The following is a 16221-nucleotide window of genomic DNA, read 5'->3' as shown; positions in this document are numbered from 1 at the left end:
CCAACTCTGCTTAGCTTAAGCAAAGTTGCTGTATCAGTGTTCTTCCAGACCATCCCCCTGGTGCATCGATGGGGGGGAAATGAAGCGACTGGTGATGGCTGGGGAATGCCACTTATGTTGCCTCGATTTCCACCATGTAATAAGAGCAAAATAAAAAATGAGATGATTGAATTGCTGAAATCCTAGTAAGGTACTTAAAGCATTTTCCCCAAACCTCAGGAGAACACTATCAATAAGGCTATAAGGTTTTCAGTGGCTGAGTGGGTGAGACTGTGCCGGGACCATTCAGGGGCAGCTTTTCCACCTGCCTTGTCCCCTCACCTCTACTCTTTCTGACAACTTTCTGGGGATGGCCCTTTGCCAGGAAGATGGATGTATTTGGTTTCAGTGGGGGGGGGGTTAATGTTGAGTTTCGGTTGTGTTAAATGTTTGTGATTTGTATATATTCTTCTTACTTGTATTTTGCATTTGTGAACACTTTTTGTGAGCTGCCTTGGGAGTCTTTTTCGCCCAAAGATGGCACAGAAATAAACTGTGCCATAACATCACAGCCACAACGGCTATGTCCTACCTCCACTCTTGGAGGCAGTATGAGTTGGAATGCTAGCTCCTGGGGACCTCAAATAGGGAGAATGCTGTTGAGGTCAGGGCCTGCTTGTGGTCTTCCAGCTGGCTACCGTGAAAAACAAGACTGGTGGACTAAATCCGTCTTTGGCCTGATCCAGCCTGGTTCTCCTTATGTTCTCATGCTTTATTCATTTATATATTCCAACTCAGGCCTTCCCCCCCCCCAAAGAGAGTAACAATTATTGTTGTACTCTCAATTTTGAAGGGAGAAACAGAGGAAGAAAAGAGCTCATTCTCTCTTTTTTAAAATTACATTTATACCCCGCCTTTCTTTTCATCATAGAAACCCAAGGTGGCTTACATATGGTTCCCAGGCGGTCTACCCCTCAGGCACTGACCAGTCCTGACCCTGCTTAGCTTCAACAAGGTGCTGGCCTCATGTGCCTTCAGACCATAGCCTGGGATATGTTAGCGACGATGGGGATATAGTACCCTTATTTCAGCAGTGGGGAACCTCCAGACCATGGGCCTAATTAGGTCCCTGCTGTTTCAGGAGACCACTTCTCCCATGCTACATCCGCCTGCCTCACACCTAGAATATATGATGGCAGGTAAAGATGTGGCCGCAAAAGAACAACTGGGAGTCTTAAAGTACACTCAGAATTGTTTCTAGGCAAGCAAGGCCTAGATCAGTGTAGACAGTACTGAGCTAGAGGGACCAATCTTTCTGATTTGGTATCAGGCAGCTAGCTCCGTATGTTCCTTGGATTCAACCACTGGCACCTCCCGTTAAAAAGGACCAGACAGGACATGATGTATTTGGAGCCATTTACATTTGGTGACAAATGGAACCCCATTGGGGCTGGTTCCAATTGAGAGTGGAGCCAATCCTTGCCAAAAGTGGGGCTTGAACCCGCCGCCACTCAGCTGTGACTTCAAGCTCCACTTTCAGCAGGGATCTTCTTTTGCAGCGGGGCTTGAATTCAAGCCCCGCTGCAAAGAAGAAGGGATGACCTGATATCTAGATCCATTTAAATCGGGTTTTAGGCCTGGTTTCGGCACTGAGACAGCCTTGGTCACCCTGTATGATGACCTATGTCGGGAGAGGGACGGAGGGAGTGTAACTCTGTTGATTCTCCTTGATCTCTCAGCGGCTTTTGATACCATCGACCATGGTATCCTTCTGGAGAGGCTCGTGGAGTTGGGAGTTGGAGGTACAGCTTGGCAGTGGTTCCACTCCTACTTGGCGGGTCGTCTCCAGAAGGTAGTGCTTGGGGAACATTTCTCGACACCGTGGGCTCTCCAATGTGGAGTCCCGCAGGGGTCAGTTCGGTCTCCCATGCTTTTTAACATCTACATGAAGCCGCTGGGTGCGGTCATCAGGAGTTTTGGAGTGCGCTGCCATCAGTACGCTGATGACACGCAGCTCTACTTCTCCTTTTCATCTTCTTCAGGTGAGACTGTCAATGTGCTGAACCGTTGCCTGGCTGTGATAATGGACTGGATGAGAGCTAACAAACTGAGGCTCAATCCAGACAAGACTGAGATGCTGTTGGTGGGAGGTTTCTCTGATCAGACGGTGGATATTCACCCTGTTCTGGACGGGGTTACACTCCCCTAAAGGAGCGGGTTCGTAGTCTGGGAGTTATTTTAGATCCTTCCCTGTCACTCGAGGCTCAAGTAGCCTCGGTGGCACAGAATGCGTTCTACCACCTTCGGTTGGTAGCCCAGCTACGTCCCTATCTGGACAGGGAGGACCTCACCTCAGTTGTCCATGCTCTGGTAACCTCTCGACTGGATTACTGCAATGCGCTCTACGTAGGGCTGCCTTTGAAGACGGTTCGGAAGCTACAGCTTGTGCAGAATGTGGCGGCCAGACTGATAACGAGGACCAGGCGGTCTGAACATATAACACCTGTTCTGGCCCGCTTGCACTGGCTGCCAATATGCTTCCGGGCCAGATTCAAAGTGCTGGTTTTAACCTATAAAGCCTTATACGGCACGGGACCACAATACCTGCTGGAACGCCTCTCCCGATATGAACCTGCCTGTACACTACGTTCAATATTGAAGGCCCTCCTCCGAGTTCCGACTCATAGGGAGGCTCGGAGGATGCTAACAAGAACTAGGGCCTTCTCAGTGGTGGCCCCCGAACTGTGGAATAGTCTTCCCGATGAGGTGTGCTTGGCGCCGATGTTGTTATCCTTTCGGCGCCAAGTTAAAACCTTTCTCTATTCTCAGGCATTTTAGTCTTTTAATCTTTAAATATGTTTAAAGTGATTTTAGATTTGTGGATCTCTATTTACATGTTTTTTATACTGAATTATAGGATTTTTATTGTGTATACTTATACTTTTCTGTTGTACACCGCCCAGAGAGCCATGCTAGTCGGGCGGTATAGAAATTCAGTAAATAAATAAATAAATAATATCATGCCACTATCCAGTGACTGACAGGTTGCTGGCCCCGCCCACCTGTCAAAGTGGCCTGCAGCGGGTGGCTTAGCCCAGGATCTGGTTTGCCAGCTGGATCCTGTTCCCCACTACTGCCTGCCTTCCTTTTCTTCAACCCTTTTGCCTTACCTTAATTGGGAAAGAGCACATTAATTTTCATCTGTAGACCATCGCCCAGCCGAGAGGCAGTATGTGAAAAATTACCACTTGGATGTAATATATGCACAAGTAAAACATCTAAACCAGGTTTGCAAATACTCACTGTCCTGCTTAGTTGTGGCAACTAAACATTAAACCCCGAAAAATTCCTTTCTGACATAGGGACAATGCCTTGCCGGCTTTGGGCCAAAGGAGATGTGTCAAGAGAGATGGGAAGCTGCCTTATACCAGCTCAGACTTTGTTCATCTAACCCAGCAGAGTCTACTCTGGCTGGAAGCAGGTTTCCAGGGTTTTGGACACAGGGCATTTCCCAGCACCCACTGGGAACTGGAGAAGGTAGGGATTGGTTCTGGGACCCTCTGCCTGTGCTCTACCACTCAGCTGTTTGTTTATTTTACAAAATTTGCATCCCACTCAATTGTAAATAAAACCTCTATGCAGTTTACAAGGAATATAACATTGTCAAGAAAAATCAATTCCCCTCACAGAGTGACAATTCCCAGAGTTCTGTGGGAAGAAGGACTGCTAAGCCACTCTGGGAATTGTCACTTTGTGAGGGGAATAGGGGGACACCTAACAACTCTCAGCACCTTAACAAACAACAGTTCCCAGGATTCTTTGGGGGAAGCCATGACTGTTTAAAGCGGTGTGATACTACTTGAAATGTATAGTGCAGAGAGGGCCTGAATTACAGCCCTTTCCCAGCCACACATTCTCTGAACTTTATTTCAGAGGCACACCGTTTCTGCAAGTATCATTATCTAGGGCTCTTCAATGTGTTTTAAATTGTTATTATGTGTTTATTGTATTTTTGATGTTAGTCTTGTGAACCGCCCAGAGAGCTTCGGCTATGGGGCAGTATATAAGTTTAATAAATAAATAAATATAAATAAATAAATAAATATTCAAGAACGACACAGATCTAAGCAGCCTCTCCTATGGGTGGGTAAATATGGGTTCCCAGGAGCCTTTCATTAACTAGATGCATATATCAAGGTGCATCATACTTCAGCGGTATTTTGAAAACTTGAGCGGGGTGGTGATGGTGACGGCGGCAGCCTAATCCTCAAGTGTCAGCACTTCCTGCGATTTGGGAAGCTAAAGCTGGCCGCTGTCCTTGATCACTTCTGTGAAGTTACAAGGAACGTTTCATAAGAGAGCAATCCCACACACAGCTCCTCGGGGAGTAAATCCAATTGTACTCGATGGGGCTTACTTCCGAGCAGAACACATCTGCAGGATTGCCCTGTTGCTATTTGTGTGCGTCGCTATTGTTTTTGCAAGCCTCTCCTCCCACAACCATAGCTAAATAGCAGTTTAAGAAGTGCTTTTAGTTTTTTTAAAAAGGAAAAGTACAGCTTTTGAAAGACTCTTTTGGGAAGCATCGACATTGCCAGCCAACCCCCCCCACTCGTTAACCCCCTCACCGAAAGAGCCGCTCCCGACCCTGGGTCTGGTTAGTGAAGTGCACAAACTCTTCCATTCCCTGACCAAGGCGACGGCAAATCCCCACCTGCAGCGGTTGCAAAGCAGCTCCGAACTCCGCGCGGGGGTTCCCTGCAAACAGTCACCTGCGCGCTAAGCTAGACAGGCTGTAGGGTGAGGGGGCGTGGCCACCATTGGCCCCACCCCGATGGGCTTCCCGGCCCCACCCCGCCGGCTGGCGTGCTTCCGGGTCTGGGTTACTATAACAACGGGTCAACTTCCGGAAGCAGGTGGGAACAGGTGTGCGGGGTAGGAAGGGAAAGGAAAGGAGTGAGGGATTGTGATTTGTTACTGTGAAGTAATCATACGGTTCTTCTTGTTAATCTCATCGGTATAGAGAGCGTAATATAGGGCAGATGTAGGGATCCTTTGGCCCGCCATATGCCGCTAGACTACAAGTCCCATCCGTCCTAGCAAGCATGGCCAATGGCCAGGGATTATGGAAGTTGTGGTTCAGCAACAGCAGGAGGGCCAAAGAAGCCCTTCGCTTAATACAGTGTAGGTAATTCTCTCCCTCACATACACACGTTTTTAATAGAGCCAGCTGGATTAGGACCAGGGAGATCTGGGTTCAAATCTCCAGATAGCCATCAAGCCTGTTGGGTGACTTTGGGCAAGTCACACTCACTCAAACACAGTCTAATGTACCTCACAGGGTTGTTGTGAGGATAAAATGGCAGGGGAGGAAACCCTTCCTTATGCTGCTTAGGATATAAGTGTGATAAATACAGAAGTATCCTTGCAACAACCCTGTAAGGTGGGTTAGGCTGGGAGAAAGCAACTGGTCCAGGGCTTTACCCAGTGAGTTTCTGTTGGAAGGATAAAGCTCTCAATGGTTCAGTATTGCATGCCTTTGAATGCCATTTGTGGGGATTACAAGTGGGAGAGTGATATTGTCCTCCTTGTGGGCTTTCTGATCATCTACTTCATCAAGCAAGGCTGCCCTAAATGTTTCTTTGTAGGGACCACATGTGCATATTTGTCTCCCAGTTAGGAAGACTCAGTCACATGCAGCTCCATTCTGACAGAAGAGAAGAGCCTTATTGATTGATTTATTGATTAATGTATTTACTATAAAAATAAATAAATAAATGGCTGCAAAGGCCTGTTAGCAAAACAAGCAACTGCTCAGGCCAAAGGTCCATCCAGGCTAGCATCCTGTTTTCATAGTGAGCATAGGAAGCTGCCTAACACTGAGTCAGACCACTGGTCCATCTAGCTCAGTGTTGTCTACACTGTCTGGCAGAGGCTCTCTGGGATTTTAGACAGGATTCTCTTCTAGCCCTATCTGGAGATGCCAGAGATTGAACTTGGGACCTTCTGCATGCAAGGCAGATGCTTTGTCACTGAGGTACAACCAATGAGATGCCTATGGAAGACCCACAAGCGGGACACGAGTACAACAGCACTCTCCCCACTCTCACTCTTTGTTGCCATAGCAGGAAGCAGGTAAGAGCTGTTTAAATATGACAAAGAACCCTATTAAAAAGCTTGATCAATAATCAGATTATATTTTACTGCAGAGTTTTCTCAACGTTCAAAATTTCCACACTGTGGTGCCTGGCTTGTAGAAGGACAACAAAAGGGACAGAAAGATGCCTCTCTTCATCCGGAAACAGCCCCTGGAGATCCCTCCACCCACTGAAAAGGACTGGATTAGAAAAGATGAAGAGGAGGATTTCTTCTTGAAAGATCCAGATGAGATCCTTGATTCTTTGCCTCAGCCTTTCCGGATGATCAATAAAATGGTGAATCTTTTACTTGAACGGACCTGGGAAATTATTGAGGGGAAGCATCCATTACAGGAGATGAAGCAGCAAAATGTTGAACTCCCACAATACCAACCTTCAGCTAAATTCCAGGTATTCAGAGACATTCCTGGACAAATTAGCCTCAGACTCTTGTAAGGGTTTGTTAAGGGATGGGTAGGCGTTACTTAGGAGTCACTCCCTCTGAATTCAGTAGGACATAACAGAGTCTTGTGGCACCTTTAAAAACTAAAAATGTTGTTAGGGCATAAACTTTTTGTGGACTAGAATCTACTTCATCATATGCATAATGTGTTTGCTCAAGATGGTAGGCATATACAAACATGTATGGAAAGGAGGTGGGATGGTGAGGTTAGAGAGAAATGAAATGCAGATAAGTACAGGTTGTGATGATTATGTGTAAGTTGACTAAATGCATGCAGAATTGCTACAGTGGTTATTAACAAAGCGGTGTTGAATATAACACAGATATTCTCACATTGGCAATCTTGTTCTTTTTAATTGTTTTTAATGCTGTATTTTAAAATTGTTGTAACCTGTCCTGGGACCTTTGGGTGAAGGGTGGGTAGTAAACCATCACCATCAAATTAACGCATGTAGTGTGGGATAAAAACATGGTATCTCAATTCATACCACAGGTGACAGAATTGAATTCCTTGTTAAATTGTAATTCATCAGTTTCACTCTGTTACTTCCTTTTAAAGTTCCTGCATTCAAGAATCCCTAAAACTCAAAACATTGTGGGAAGTAGTAATGTTCTCCCACTAGTTTCTGAATGCAGTTGATGGTGATTATATGAGAAGAATTGATTCTGTATAGTGACTCATTTCTAACTGGTGGGTATAGTTGGAAGATTTGTAGCATAGTGGTTAAAAGACTGAGCTATGAACTGGAAAGTGCCCAATCTGAATCTTGCCTCTGAAATTAACTCAGTAGGTGGCTTTAGGCAAGCCATTATCTCTCAGCCTCAGTCTTTCCATCTGTAGTATGAGGGATAATAATATTGATTTACTTTACATGGCTTTTGCAAGAGTTACAACTAGATAAGTTATGTGAAGCACTTTAAGCACTTGTAAACACTATGCAAATGTTTGTCGCCGTTGTTGTTATTTTGAAATCAGGCTTCTGTGTTGTGTTCCTTTTCCCTTTTAATTTTCCCAGGTTGTGGGAAGGGCAAATTGTATGGTAGCCTCTGGTGAATTCATCTTCATTGGGCTCTCTACGGGACTTTCTGTCTTCAGCATAGTGATGTGTGAGAAGTTATGTACTTGGGAGGCAGCCAAGCTCGAGATTTGTACCATACAGGTTTCAAACTTTGGCAGTGGCTCCTATCTCCTTGGTACAGTGGATGAGATGGGTAGGTATAGCTATTACCCATTTGCAAATTAACTGTGCTTTCTAAAATATACAGAGTGCTTTCTAGCCTCATTATGTGAGTCTTAACAACAACCCTGTGAGATGGGTCTCTGTTATTCCCATTTTACAGAAGGGAGAATTGAGGAAAAAGTGGGTTGTTCAAGTTCACACAGTGGTCACATGGCTAGTGGCATTGCCAGGTCACAATTTTGAGAACCTTTCTATGCTTTAATAACGGCTAAGCAGGATGAAGCCTGCCTTAATCAATGGTGCCTATTGTCTTGTTCAGTTTAATTGCAGCTTGGTCTTGACACCTGGAGCAATTATGTGGCCCTGTGTCTAAGTACTCCCACTACTTGGACTTGAACGTTCAGCCAGTTTTTTGCCAGAACTGGTGCATAACTCAGAAACTGCCTACACACTAGCAGCTATGCACTCTGAGTCCTATGTCTGTCAAGTCAGGGAACAAGGTGTCATCAGTATGCTACTGATACCCAGCTCAGTTTTTCTGTAACATCTGAATTGGAAGAGACCATATAAGCTCCGGACCAGTGCCTGGACTCAGTGGTGGGTTGAATGAGGGCCAAGAAATCTTGTCTGAATCCAGGCAAGATAAAGGCACTCTGGGTGAGCAGTTTCCAAGTCCAAATAATTGGTCAATTGCCAGCTTTGGATGAGGTTGTACTTCCCCTGAAAGAACGGTTCCATAATCTGGGGGTGCTCCTGGATCCATCTCTGTCACCAGAGTGGCTAGGGGTGCCTTTTATCAGCATGAGCTGGTAAGACAACCACAACCATTTTTGGACCGGGATAGCCTGACTGCTGTTGCCCATTCACTGGTACTCTTGCGATTGGATTACTCCAATGTGCTCTATGTGGGTCTGCCCCCGAGGTTTGCCCAGGAGCTCCAGCTAGTGCAAAATGTCACTATGTTATGCTGCTGCTGAAAGAATTGCATTAGGCTAAATTCAAGGTCCTGGTCCTGGTATGGAAAGCACTGTGCAGTTTGGGACCAAGGTATCTAAAATATCATCTCACCCCTTATATACCTTAAAATCAGCAGAGTTTAAGAACAAATATGCATAAGAAAAGTATATATGTCTAGGCTTGCCTGAACAAAAAGTCTTGAACAGGTGTTGAAAACAGTAAAATGAAGGTGCGTGCTTAATATTAATCGGTGGAGAGTCCTCAGTGAACAATATATCAAAACAAAGAATAGTAAATTGGGAGGAAGGGTGGGATATAAATTTAATTAATTAATAAATAGTAGTCAAATCAAATGAGCCCTTATGTATGCAATCTCCCTCCTGCAACCCTCCTTTTCCTGCTGTTGCTACCTTGCTGGGCTCCTGGTGGTCTCAGGAGAAATAGCACTTGTCCCAAAAGTGTGCCACCAAGAACATAAGAAGAGCCTGATGGATCAAGCCAATAGCCCATCTAGTCCAGCATCCTGTTCTCACAGCGGCCAGTCAGATGCTGGTAGGGAGCCCGCAAGCAGGACCTGAGCACAAGAGCACTCTCCCCTCCTGTGGTTTCCAGCACCTGGTATTCAGAAGCCTACAGCCTCTGATAGTGGAGATAAAACACCAGATCATAATAGATAGTAGCCACTGAGCAGCAAGCCTGGGTAACATAAGATGCTAGGAGGCAAAGGAGCAGGGATTCTCCTTGGCTAGGCATTTATTTGCTACATTTACAACCCACCTTTCCACCAAGGAGCACAAGGCAATGTACATGGTTATTAGTCCTCCAATTCATTTTCACATCAACCCTTTGAGGTTGGTTAGGCTGAGAGAGAGTGACTGGCCCAAAGTCACCCACTGAGTGGGGGTTAGTATTGGTGTCTCTCAGAACTCTCAGCAGGAAAATAATTCCTTTATAAGATTTGTCTTTTAATGGATGATGGAAAAGAGGATAGCAGATGTGTTGGTGAACATGAAAGAAAAAGTTGTCTAATGCAATTGCTCCTCTTTTTGTGTCCCAGGTTTTGCCCGTCTTTTTTATTTTTTCAAGGAAAATCTCTTGTGTATAAAAGCCATCAATGAAGCGGTGAGTCCATCCTATGTATCCATCTGTCTATTGTTATTGCTGGTTATCTTAATCTTTTTGTTAATTTGTTTACAACATTTATACCCTGCCCTTTTGCAAAAAGGCTGTCAGAGCGACTTCCAAAAAATGAGTTCTGAGAAGGTCCTCTGCCCTCAGACTCACATTCCAAAAAGACATGTAAACTCAGTTACCTATATCAGTTGAGTGGTACTCATGCCAGTATGATATTAGTGAAAAGGTACTTCCATTTATCCATACTTATAATTATTCTTTTTTCTCTCTCTATTTCCTCGAAACATTTGTGATGCAGCCTGATTGTGCCTTACTTGGAAGTAAAAACCATTGATTTCAGCAGTGCTGAAATCTGAAGTCCTATGCATACTTATTTGGAAGCAAGTCTTATTTAACTCAGTAGGATTTATGAGTAAACCTTTTTACCCTGGCCTTTGGCACTTGAAGTGCATGTTTTCAGGACACACGCTATTCTTGTGAATGTAATGTGTTCTGTTTTTAATATTATGTTTTAAATTTTGTCTAACCTGCCCCGGAACCTGTTGAAGGGTGGGCAGCAGCAGCAGCAATAATCATAATCATGCATTGTGTCAGGCTGAATGTAAATGAGGTTAAATGTAAATTACAAATGCTAGCCAAATTTAAACACTTTGAAGTCTCACAGACGCCACTGGAAGAGATGTGCAGGCTCCTTCTGGGAGGAAGGGTGGGACATAAATTAAATAAAAAAGATCCTATCCATATTTACTCAAAAGTAGGCATGTAGGGAGGCCCTGATTTCCATCCTGTCCTCTGTTCATTGCAAGCAGTGCTGTTTCCATTCTGCTACACTTCGGCTTCCACCAAAACGTACGTTATTCGTCTCCCTGTCTGCTGCCACCAAAACTAATGGAATGAGCTGTGTAATTAATTTCAGTTGTATTTCAGTGGAAGAGAAATGTTAAAAACAATGCAGACAATAACTTGACTATTAGCGCAACATTTGTGGACTAAAGAAAACAAGGGTCGTAAATACCACTTGTGATTTCCATTCCTGACCTTGGACGAACATGTGAATTGCATCACTTTCTGCTCCCATTTCCATTTCCAATTGAATTCTCTAACATTCTTATCCAAAAGTAAGTCCCAGGACGTTGTTCTTAGTAACTGTGTTTAGGATTGAACTTTAAGCATATGTTCTCCCAAAAATATCAATGGAACTTAAATTTGGTTAGACCATGTCAGCAGTTATTACTAACATCAAGCTTCTGCACATTCTATAGATTCTACACATCTGCTATGCTTATCCTTTTAAACCCATTCCACATGGCTTATGCTCTGTACTGCCTTCATAGAACTATCACAGATGTCATTTTAAATGTTTTTAAGGTTATTGCATCCTACTGCAGAAGATTGTTTTTACTTGTAGGCTTTGTGTTTCAACGATCCATTTTATTGTTGATGCCACCTTTCTTCCTGAATGAGGTCCTGTGCTTTCAACAGCTGCCCAGCAGGCTGAAATTCAATAGGCCCAATTTTCCCCACCATGCAGTCCTATTCTGCAGCTGTAGTTGTTTAGCTAGGTCCACATATTTAAAATTAGTTACCACTTTAGAACTCGGAAGCAATGGTGAATGTGGTAGAGCCTTGTATTTTCTAATGTGCATTTTGTAACGTGCCTTTTCGATGCTTCTCTCTCTGAATGGAACATTTACCACCAAGGTTTCCTCATTAAAAGTCCTTTGCTCTCACCTTTCAAAACTGCTCGTGATGGGTATACTCGGACGCCTTCGTGATAGAGGAGAGCTTTGCAACAAACATGCTGGATCGGATTCCCTGACTTGCCATCCCTGTTCAGCAAGTCCAGCCTGCTCTCATTCCAGCATATATTTATCTTCTTCTTTTTCTTTGGCAGGAAGATATTAGTAAGCGAAATGCATGTGTGGCTCTGGAGCTCTCTCGTGGGGCTGATTATGCAGGCTTCCTGCTGCAAGGCAAGTCTCAGTGTTCGTCAGCTTTAACCAAATGTGTTCAGACCTGCAAGCTGGATTATGGCATTTTCTATACTTGAGGTTTCCCTTCGGAATCTCCCTTCCTAACATAAAGTGTTTTGGATAGTTTGTTTTGCGACACTGCATCTCCTTTCCACCAGCTCAATCTAATCTTCTAAAGAAGAAATCCAGACTACCCTATCCAGAGGGATCACTTTTTAAATATATATTTATAGCCTGTGTTTTTTAAAGACAAGAGTCCTCAGAAGATGACTTATCGAAAAAGGCGTTAAAATTCCAGTGCATCTCAATAATAATAATAATAATAAGTTAAAATATGGGTGAAGAACCTGTGGCCACTACCACACTTTTCATATTGACCATGCTGGCTGTAGCTGATAGGCATTGGAATCCAACAATATCTGGATGATTACAGGTTCCCTACTCCTGAATTAAAACACATGGGGTGGTATTCAGCGCTAGTCCTCCTCAGAGCAGACCCACTGAAGTTAATGGACATGACTAACTTAGGATCATTAATTTCAGTGGGTCTACCTTGAGTAGGACAGTTGATTTTATGTGGGTTCCAGGAATTATAGTCAATCTGAAAGGGCTTTATGAAAAAAAATTGTAAGAGTTTGTCCAATCTGGGGCTCCCACAAGTGCATCCATGCAATCCTGACCTCGCTGCTGCACCACCACTCCTGCCCCATCTTCACCTCCATCCAGGTAAGCTGCAGTTATGCTGGTGTCTGGAGGGTGGCTTCATCCCACCACCCTGGCTGCTCCTGGGTCTGTGTGAAGACCAGCCAGAGAAGGGCCTTGGTAGAATCCCTTGGAAGGACATTCCAGAGATATGGGCCCACCACCAGTAAGGTCCTGCCACTGGTAAATGGATACAACAAATCTTTCCTGCTGATTCCTTAAGACTGCAACCCTGTATCCACTTACTTGGGAGTAAGCTCCATTAACCTCAATGGGGCTTACTTCTAAGTAGACACATACAGGATTGTACTGTTAAGTCACCCAGGCTCAAGATGGGGAAGTTGTTTCTGTCCCCTGGAAGAGGTTGATCCCACTTTCTTTGGCTTTCACTGAGAATATATGTCTAGAACTCTTACTCATAAAAAGCATGCTAAAGAACTTTAGAAGATACTTTTTATCAAATCATAGAGGTTTCCTATCCTCATCATAGTGAAATGTTCACACTGTTGCATGTAGAGCATACAAAACTCATATGTGCAGATGACAGTAATAGCAATATTACTATTGCAATCAATTTGGAGGGTAAAGAATCAATTTTGGCAAGAAACTTTAAATGTGTCAGCTAATTTCATGATTTGGTAGCGGCGTTTTTGTGACACAATCCAAGCTGCAACACTGACATGGAAACTTTCTCAATAGGCCTTGATATTTGTAAATAAGATGATTTCAAATATAGGGAATGTATACACTTTTTGAATGTGTATGACTTTTTTTCTTTTATTTCTTTTTTGCAGTTTGGCTAGAATTTCCCCCCCTGCGACTGATCCTCCTTGCTTCTCATACGCTCAGAAGCTTTAAGAACCACTTACTGTGAAAAATGCACACACTAAGAAGCTAATAGGAGGACAAATGCAACACATCAACTGGCTACCACATGTAGCCTTGTGAAGAATGTAGCGGTGGCAGTATCTGTAATTCTGCTTTTGGTGGCATGTGACATAGATAATAGCAAGCAAAATCCTGTGTTTTAGGGGGCATAACAGGGAAGACGGACTGACGGAGAGACCTTTCTTCTCTTTCCCCATTGCTTAATGTGCTTTCTTCTGATTTCTCAAAGCAGGCAGCTCAGAGTCTTGGCTGGAGATTTACCGATTGCCTAAGGATTCCTGGCTGAAAGAGACAGAGCACATCCAAACAGTTGCAGTTACAACTCCGGGAAACATTAAGGAGGTGAAAGCTAGCCAGCCATCCCTGCCGGAGAAGGCTGGGGTAGAGGTGAAGAAACATAATTCCTCTAGGACAGGGACGGCTAACCTTTGGGTCATATCTGGCTGCCCTGAAAGTTTTTTGTGGCCCCCAATGCACATCCTGCCAAATTGGTCATTACAATAAATAAATAAAAGCCTTTCCTTACTACTGCTGTGGATCTCCCACTGTGATGCTAAAAGGGTTTTTTGTTGCCCCACACCCCAGCGTCTCCCAATTTGTTCATTTTTTAAAATTAACATTTATTATTATTATTATTAATTATTTATTACATTTATACCCCGCATTTCTTTTCATGATAGAATCCCAAGGTGGCTGACATATGGTTTCCAGGCGGTCTCCCATCCAGGCACTGACCAGAACTGACCCTGCTGGTCTGATGTGCCTTCAGACCATAGCCTGGGACCAGGCTATTGATTCTTTTTTTAAACTGAATTTAATAATTCAGTGTGGCAGCACCTACACTTTGGAACTCCCTGCCTATGGATATCAGGCACGTGTCCTCTCTGCACTGTTTTCTGGGCCTGGTTAAGATGTTTTTGTTTAGGCAAGGCACATGTCCAGATATATCTTTGAAGCTTATTGTTGATTTTAATTATATTTTGATTGTTTTTAACAGTCCTTTATTGATAATTGTAATATTTATTTTTTGTAAACCACTTAGAGATTATATCACATAACTTTGTATGTTAGAGGGACTAGTATGGTTATGTATGTTAGAGGGACTTAATAACTGTTGCCTTTTCTAATTTGTTAGAAGAAGAGTGTAGACATCCAAGGATTAGGTGCTGAAGATATGGTACGTAGTCCAAACTTTGAACTGCCTAGTGCTACTGAAAGACTTAGAACTCTGTTCAGCAATTGGTTTTCTCAGAGGGCTAATTTGAGAAGGAATTTGGGGATTGGTGAGCCATGTTTCCATTCACATGGATGCTCTACTGCCCAAATCCTATTATTAAAAAATGCCAATCCTTCACAATATTCTTGCTTCTTGGTTGACAAATCTGTACATGTGTATTTGTGTGTGTATGTGTGTGTTAGGGACAGGGGAGAAATTCGATTCAGTTCACATTTAAAGCCAAATCTATCAAATTTGTGCTTTTTGAAATAGTATGAGAACTGACACGCAGCCATCCTTCGAAATTCACACTTAATTTTGCAATGCAGGAAGAATGCTTACAAAGATGTATATCAGGAGAAAGTGTCCATAAAAATGAATATAAGTGAAAATACCATACAAAAATGGATTATATTAGGAGAAATTGCGTGCAAAAAATGTATAGATAAATCAAAACTGCCTACAAAATGTGTTTATTAAGAGAAATCCACACTAATTGCTGCAGAAATGTGGAGAACTGAATTTATGATTGGAGAATTGAGAAACTGAGAGACCTCTCGTTTAGATTTAAATGTGAGAAACTCTGTACCATGCTGTGTCATGTGCCTTGGATCTGGAGAGACATTAGGGGAAAGTGAGACACGTTCACCGTTTTGGAGATCTAGTCTTTTTTATTGTAGGAGTGAGGAAGTCCCTCAGTCTTATTATCAACAGAATGATCAACTCTGTCTGAAGAGGCTAGGGTTTGACTACAGGGCCAACAGTCTGGCCAAAACTTGCTTGGCTCTGTAAACCTCAGGATACCGTGTGAGGTGGGAAGTATACCCTAGAAGTGAAATTGTTTAGGACTGCCTCTCTGTTTCATTACAGGATTCACAACAGCTTCTAAGCAGACTTGAATCGAAGCTGATTCCCCCTGTTCTGTTGCTGAAGGTCAGATCACCAAAACCAATTGCAGGTAAGAACTCCCTTTATCCTGTTTCCCTAACTTTTCAATTTCTTTGTTTTTTGAAACAGTGCAACCATAAAAATACAAGAAGTAAAAGTGGTGTAATAAATGCATTCACTAGGACCAACTAAAATAGCCCCCTCCCATGGTTGTTCCCCAGCAACTGAGGAGGGGCTATATCTCAGTGGTAGAGCATCTGTCTTGCATGCAGAAGGTCTTGTGTTCAGTCTTCAATGGCGTCTCCAGGTAGGGCTGGGAGAGACTCCTGCCTGAAACCCTGGAGAGTCCCTGCCAGTCAGTGTAGACAATACTGAGCTAGATGGACCAGTGGTCTGACTCAGTATAAGGCAACTTCCTATGCTATCTGGTATTCACAGACATGTTGCCTCTGATCCTGGAAGCAGAATATAGTCATCATAAGTAGTACCATTGACGTCCTCCATGTGTTTGTCCAATCCCCTTTTAAAACCGTTTCTGTTGGTCACTGTCACCCTCTATGGCAGCAAATTTCAAAGTTTTAACCATGCACACTGTGAAGAAGTGCTTCCTTTTGTCTGTTGCAAATCGCCCACCTTTTAGCTTCATTGGATGGCTCCAGATTCTAGTATCCACTTACTCCACTGAGCATAACTAATATGTGCT

At 43.5% G+C, this 16221-nt stretch overlaps 2 protein-coding genes across 4 annotated transcripts in view; one reads left to right on the top strand and one right to left on the bottom strand.

Moving 5' to 3' along the window:
• The window catches only part of PEX11A (peroxisomal biogenesis factor 11 alpha), a 43042-nt gene extending 38246 nt beyond the window's left edge, over positions 1 to 4796 (bottom strand). For 2 of the 3 annotated variants that reach the window (XM_061595415.1, XM_061595421.1), the window contains exon 1: positions 4694 to 4796. Coding sequence is in view for 1 of the 3 variants with exons in the window: in XM_061595420.1 (XP_061451404.1) it covers positions 4608 to 4663 (56 nt within the window). In the remaining 2 variants the exon portion in view is untranslated. Of the gene's footprint in view, positions 1 to 4607 lie in introns of all 3 variants that reach the window. The other variant, XM_061595420.1, reaches the window with a different exon arrangement.
• An 86-nt stretch (positions 4797 to 4882) lies between these two features.
• WDR93 (WD repeat domain 93) overlaps positions 4883 to 16221 on the top strand; it is a 30009-nt gene continuing 18670 nt past the window's right edge. The window contains exons 1-8 of the mRNA XM_061595176.1: positions 4883 to 4905; positions 6189 to 6527; positions 7596 to 7791; positions 9775 to 9839; positions 11746 to 11828; positions 13651 to 13801; positions 14550 to 14591; positions 15501 to 15588. Of these exons, the coding sequence (XP_061451160.1) occupies positions 6261 to 6527; positions 7596 to 7791; positions 9775 to 9839; positions 11746 to 11828; positions 13651 to 13801; positions 14550 to 14591; positions 15501 to 15588 (892 nt within the window). The 5' untranslated portion in view covers positions 4883 to 4905; positions 6189 to 6260. The remainder of the gene's footprint in view (positions 4906 to 6188; positions 6528 to 7595; positions 7792 to 9774; positions 9840 to 11745; positions 11829 to 13650; positions 13802 to 14549; positions 14592 to 15500; positions 15589 to 16221) is intronic.

The sequence above is a fragment of the Rhineura floridana genome, chromosome 14, assembly GCF_030035675.1.
Source record: "Rhineura floridana isolate rRhiFlo1 chromosome 14, rRhiFlo1.hap2, whole genome shotgun sequence".
NCBI lineage: Eukaryota > Metazoa > Chordata > Lepidosauria > Squamata > Rhineuridae > Rhineura > Rhineura floridana.
Note: the sequence above shows the minus strand (reverse complement) of the source record. Positions and strands in the feature narration are given on the sequence as shown.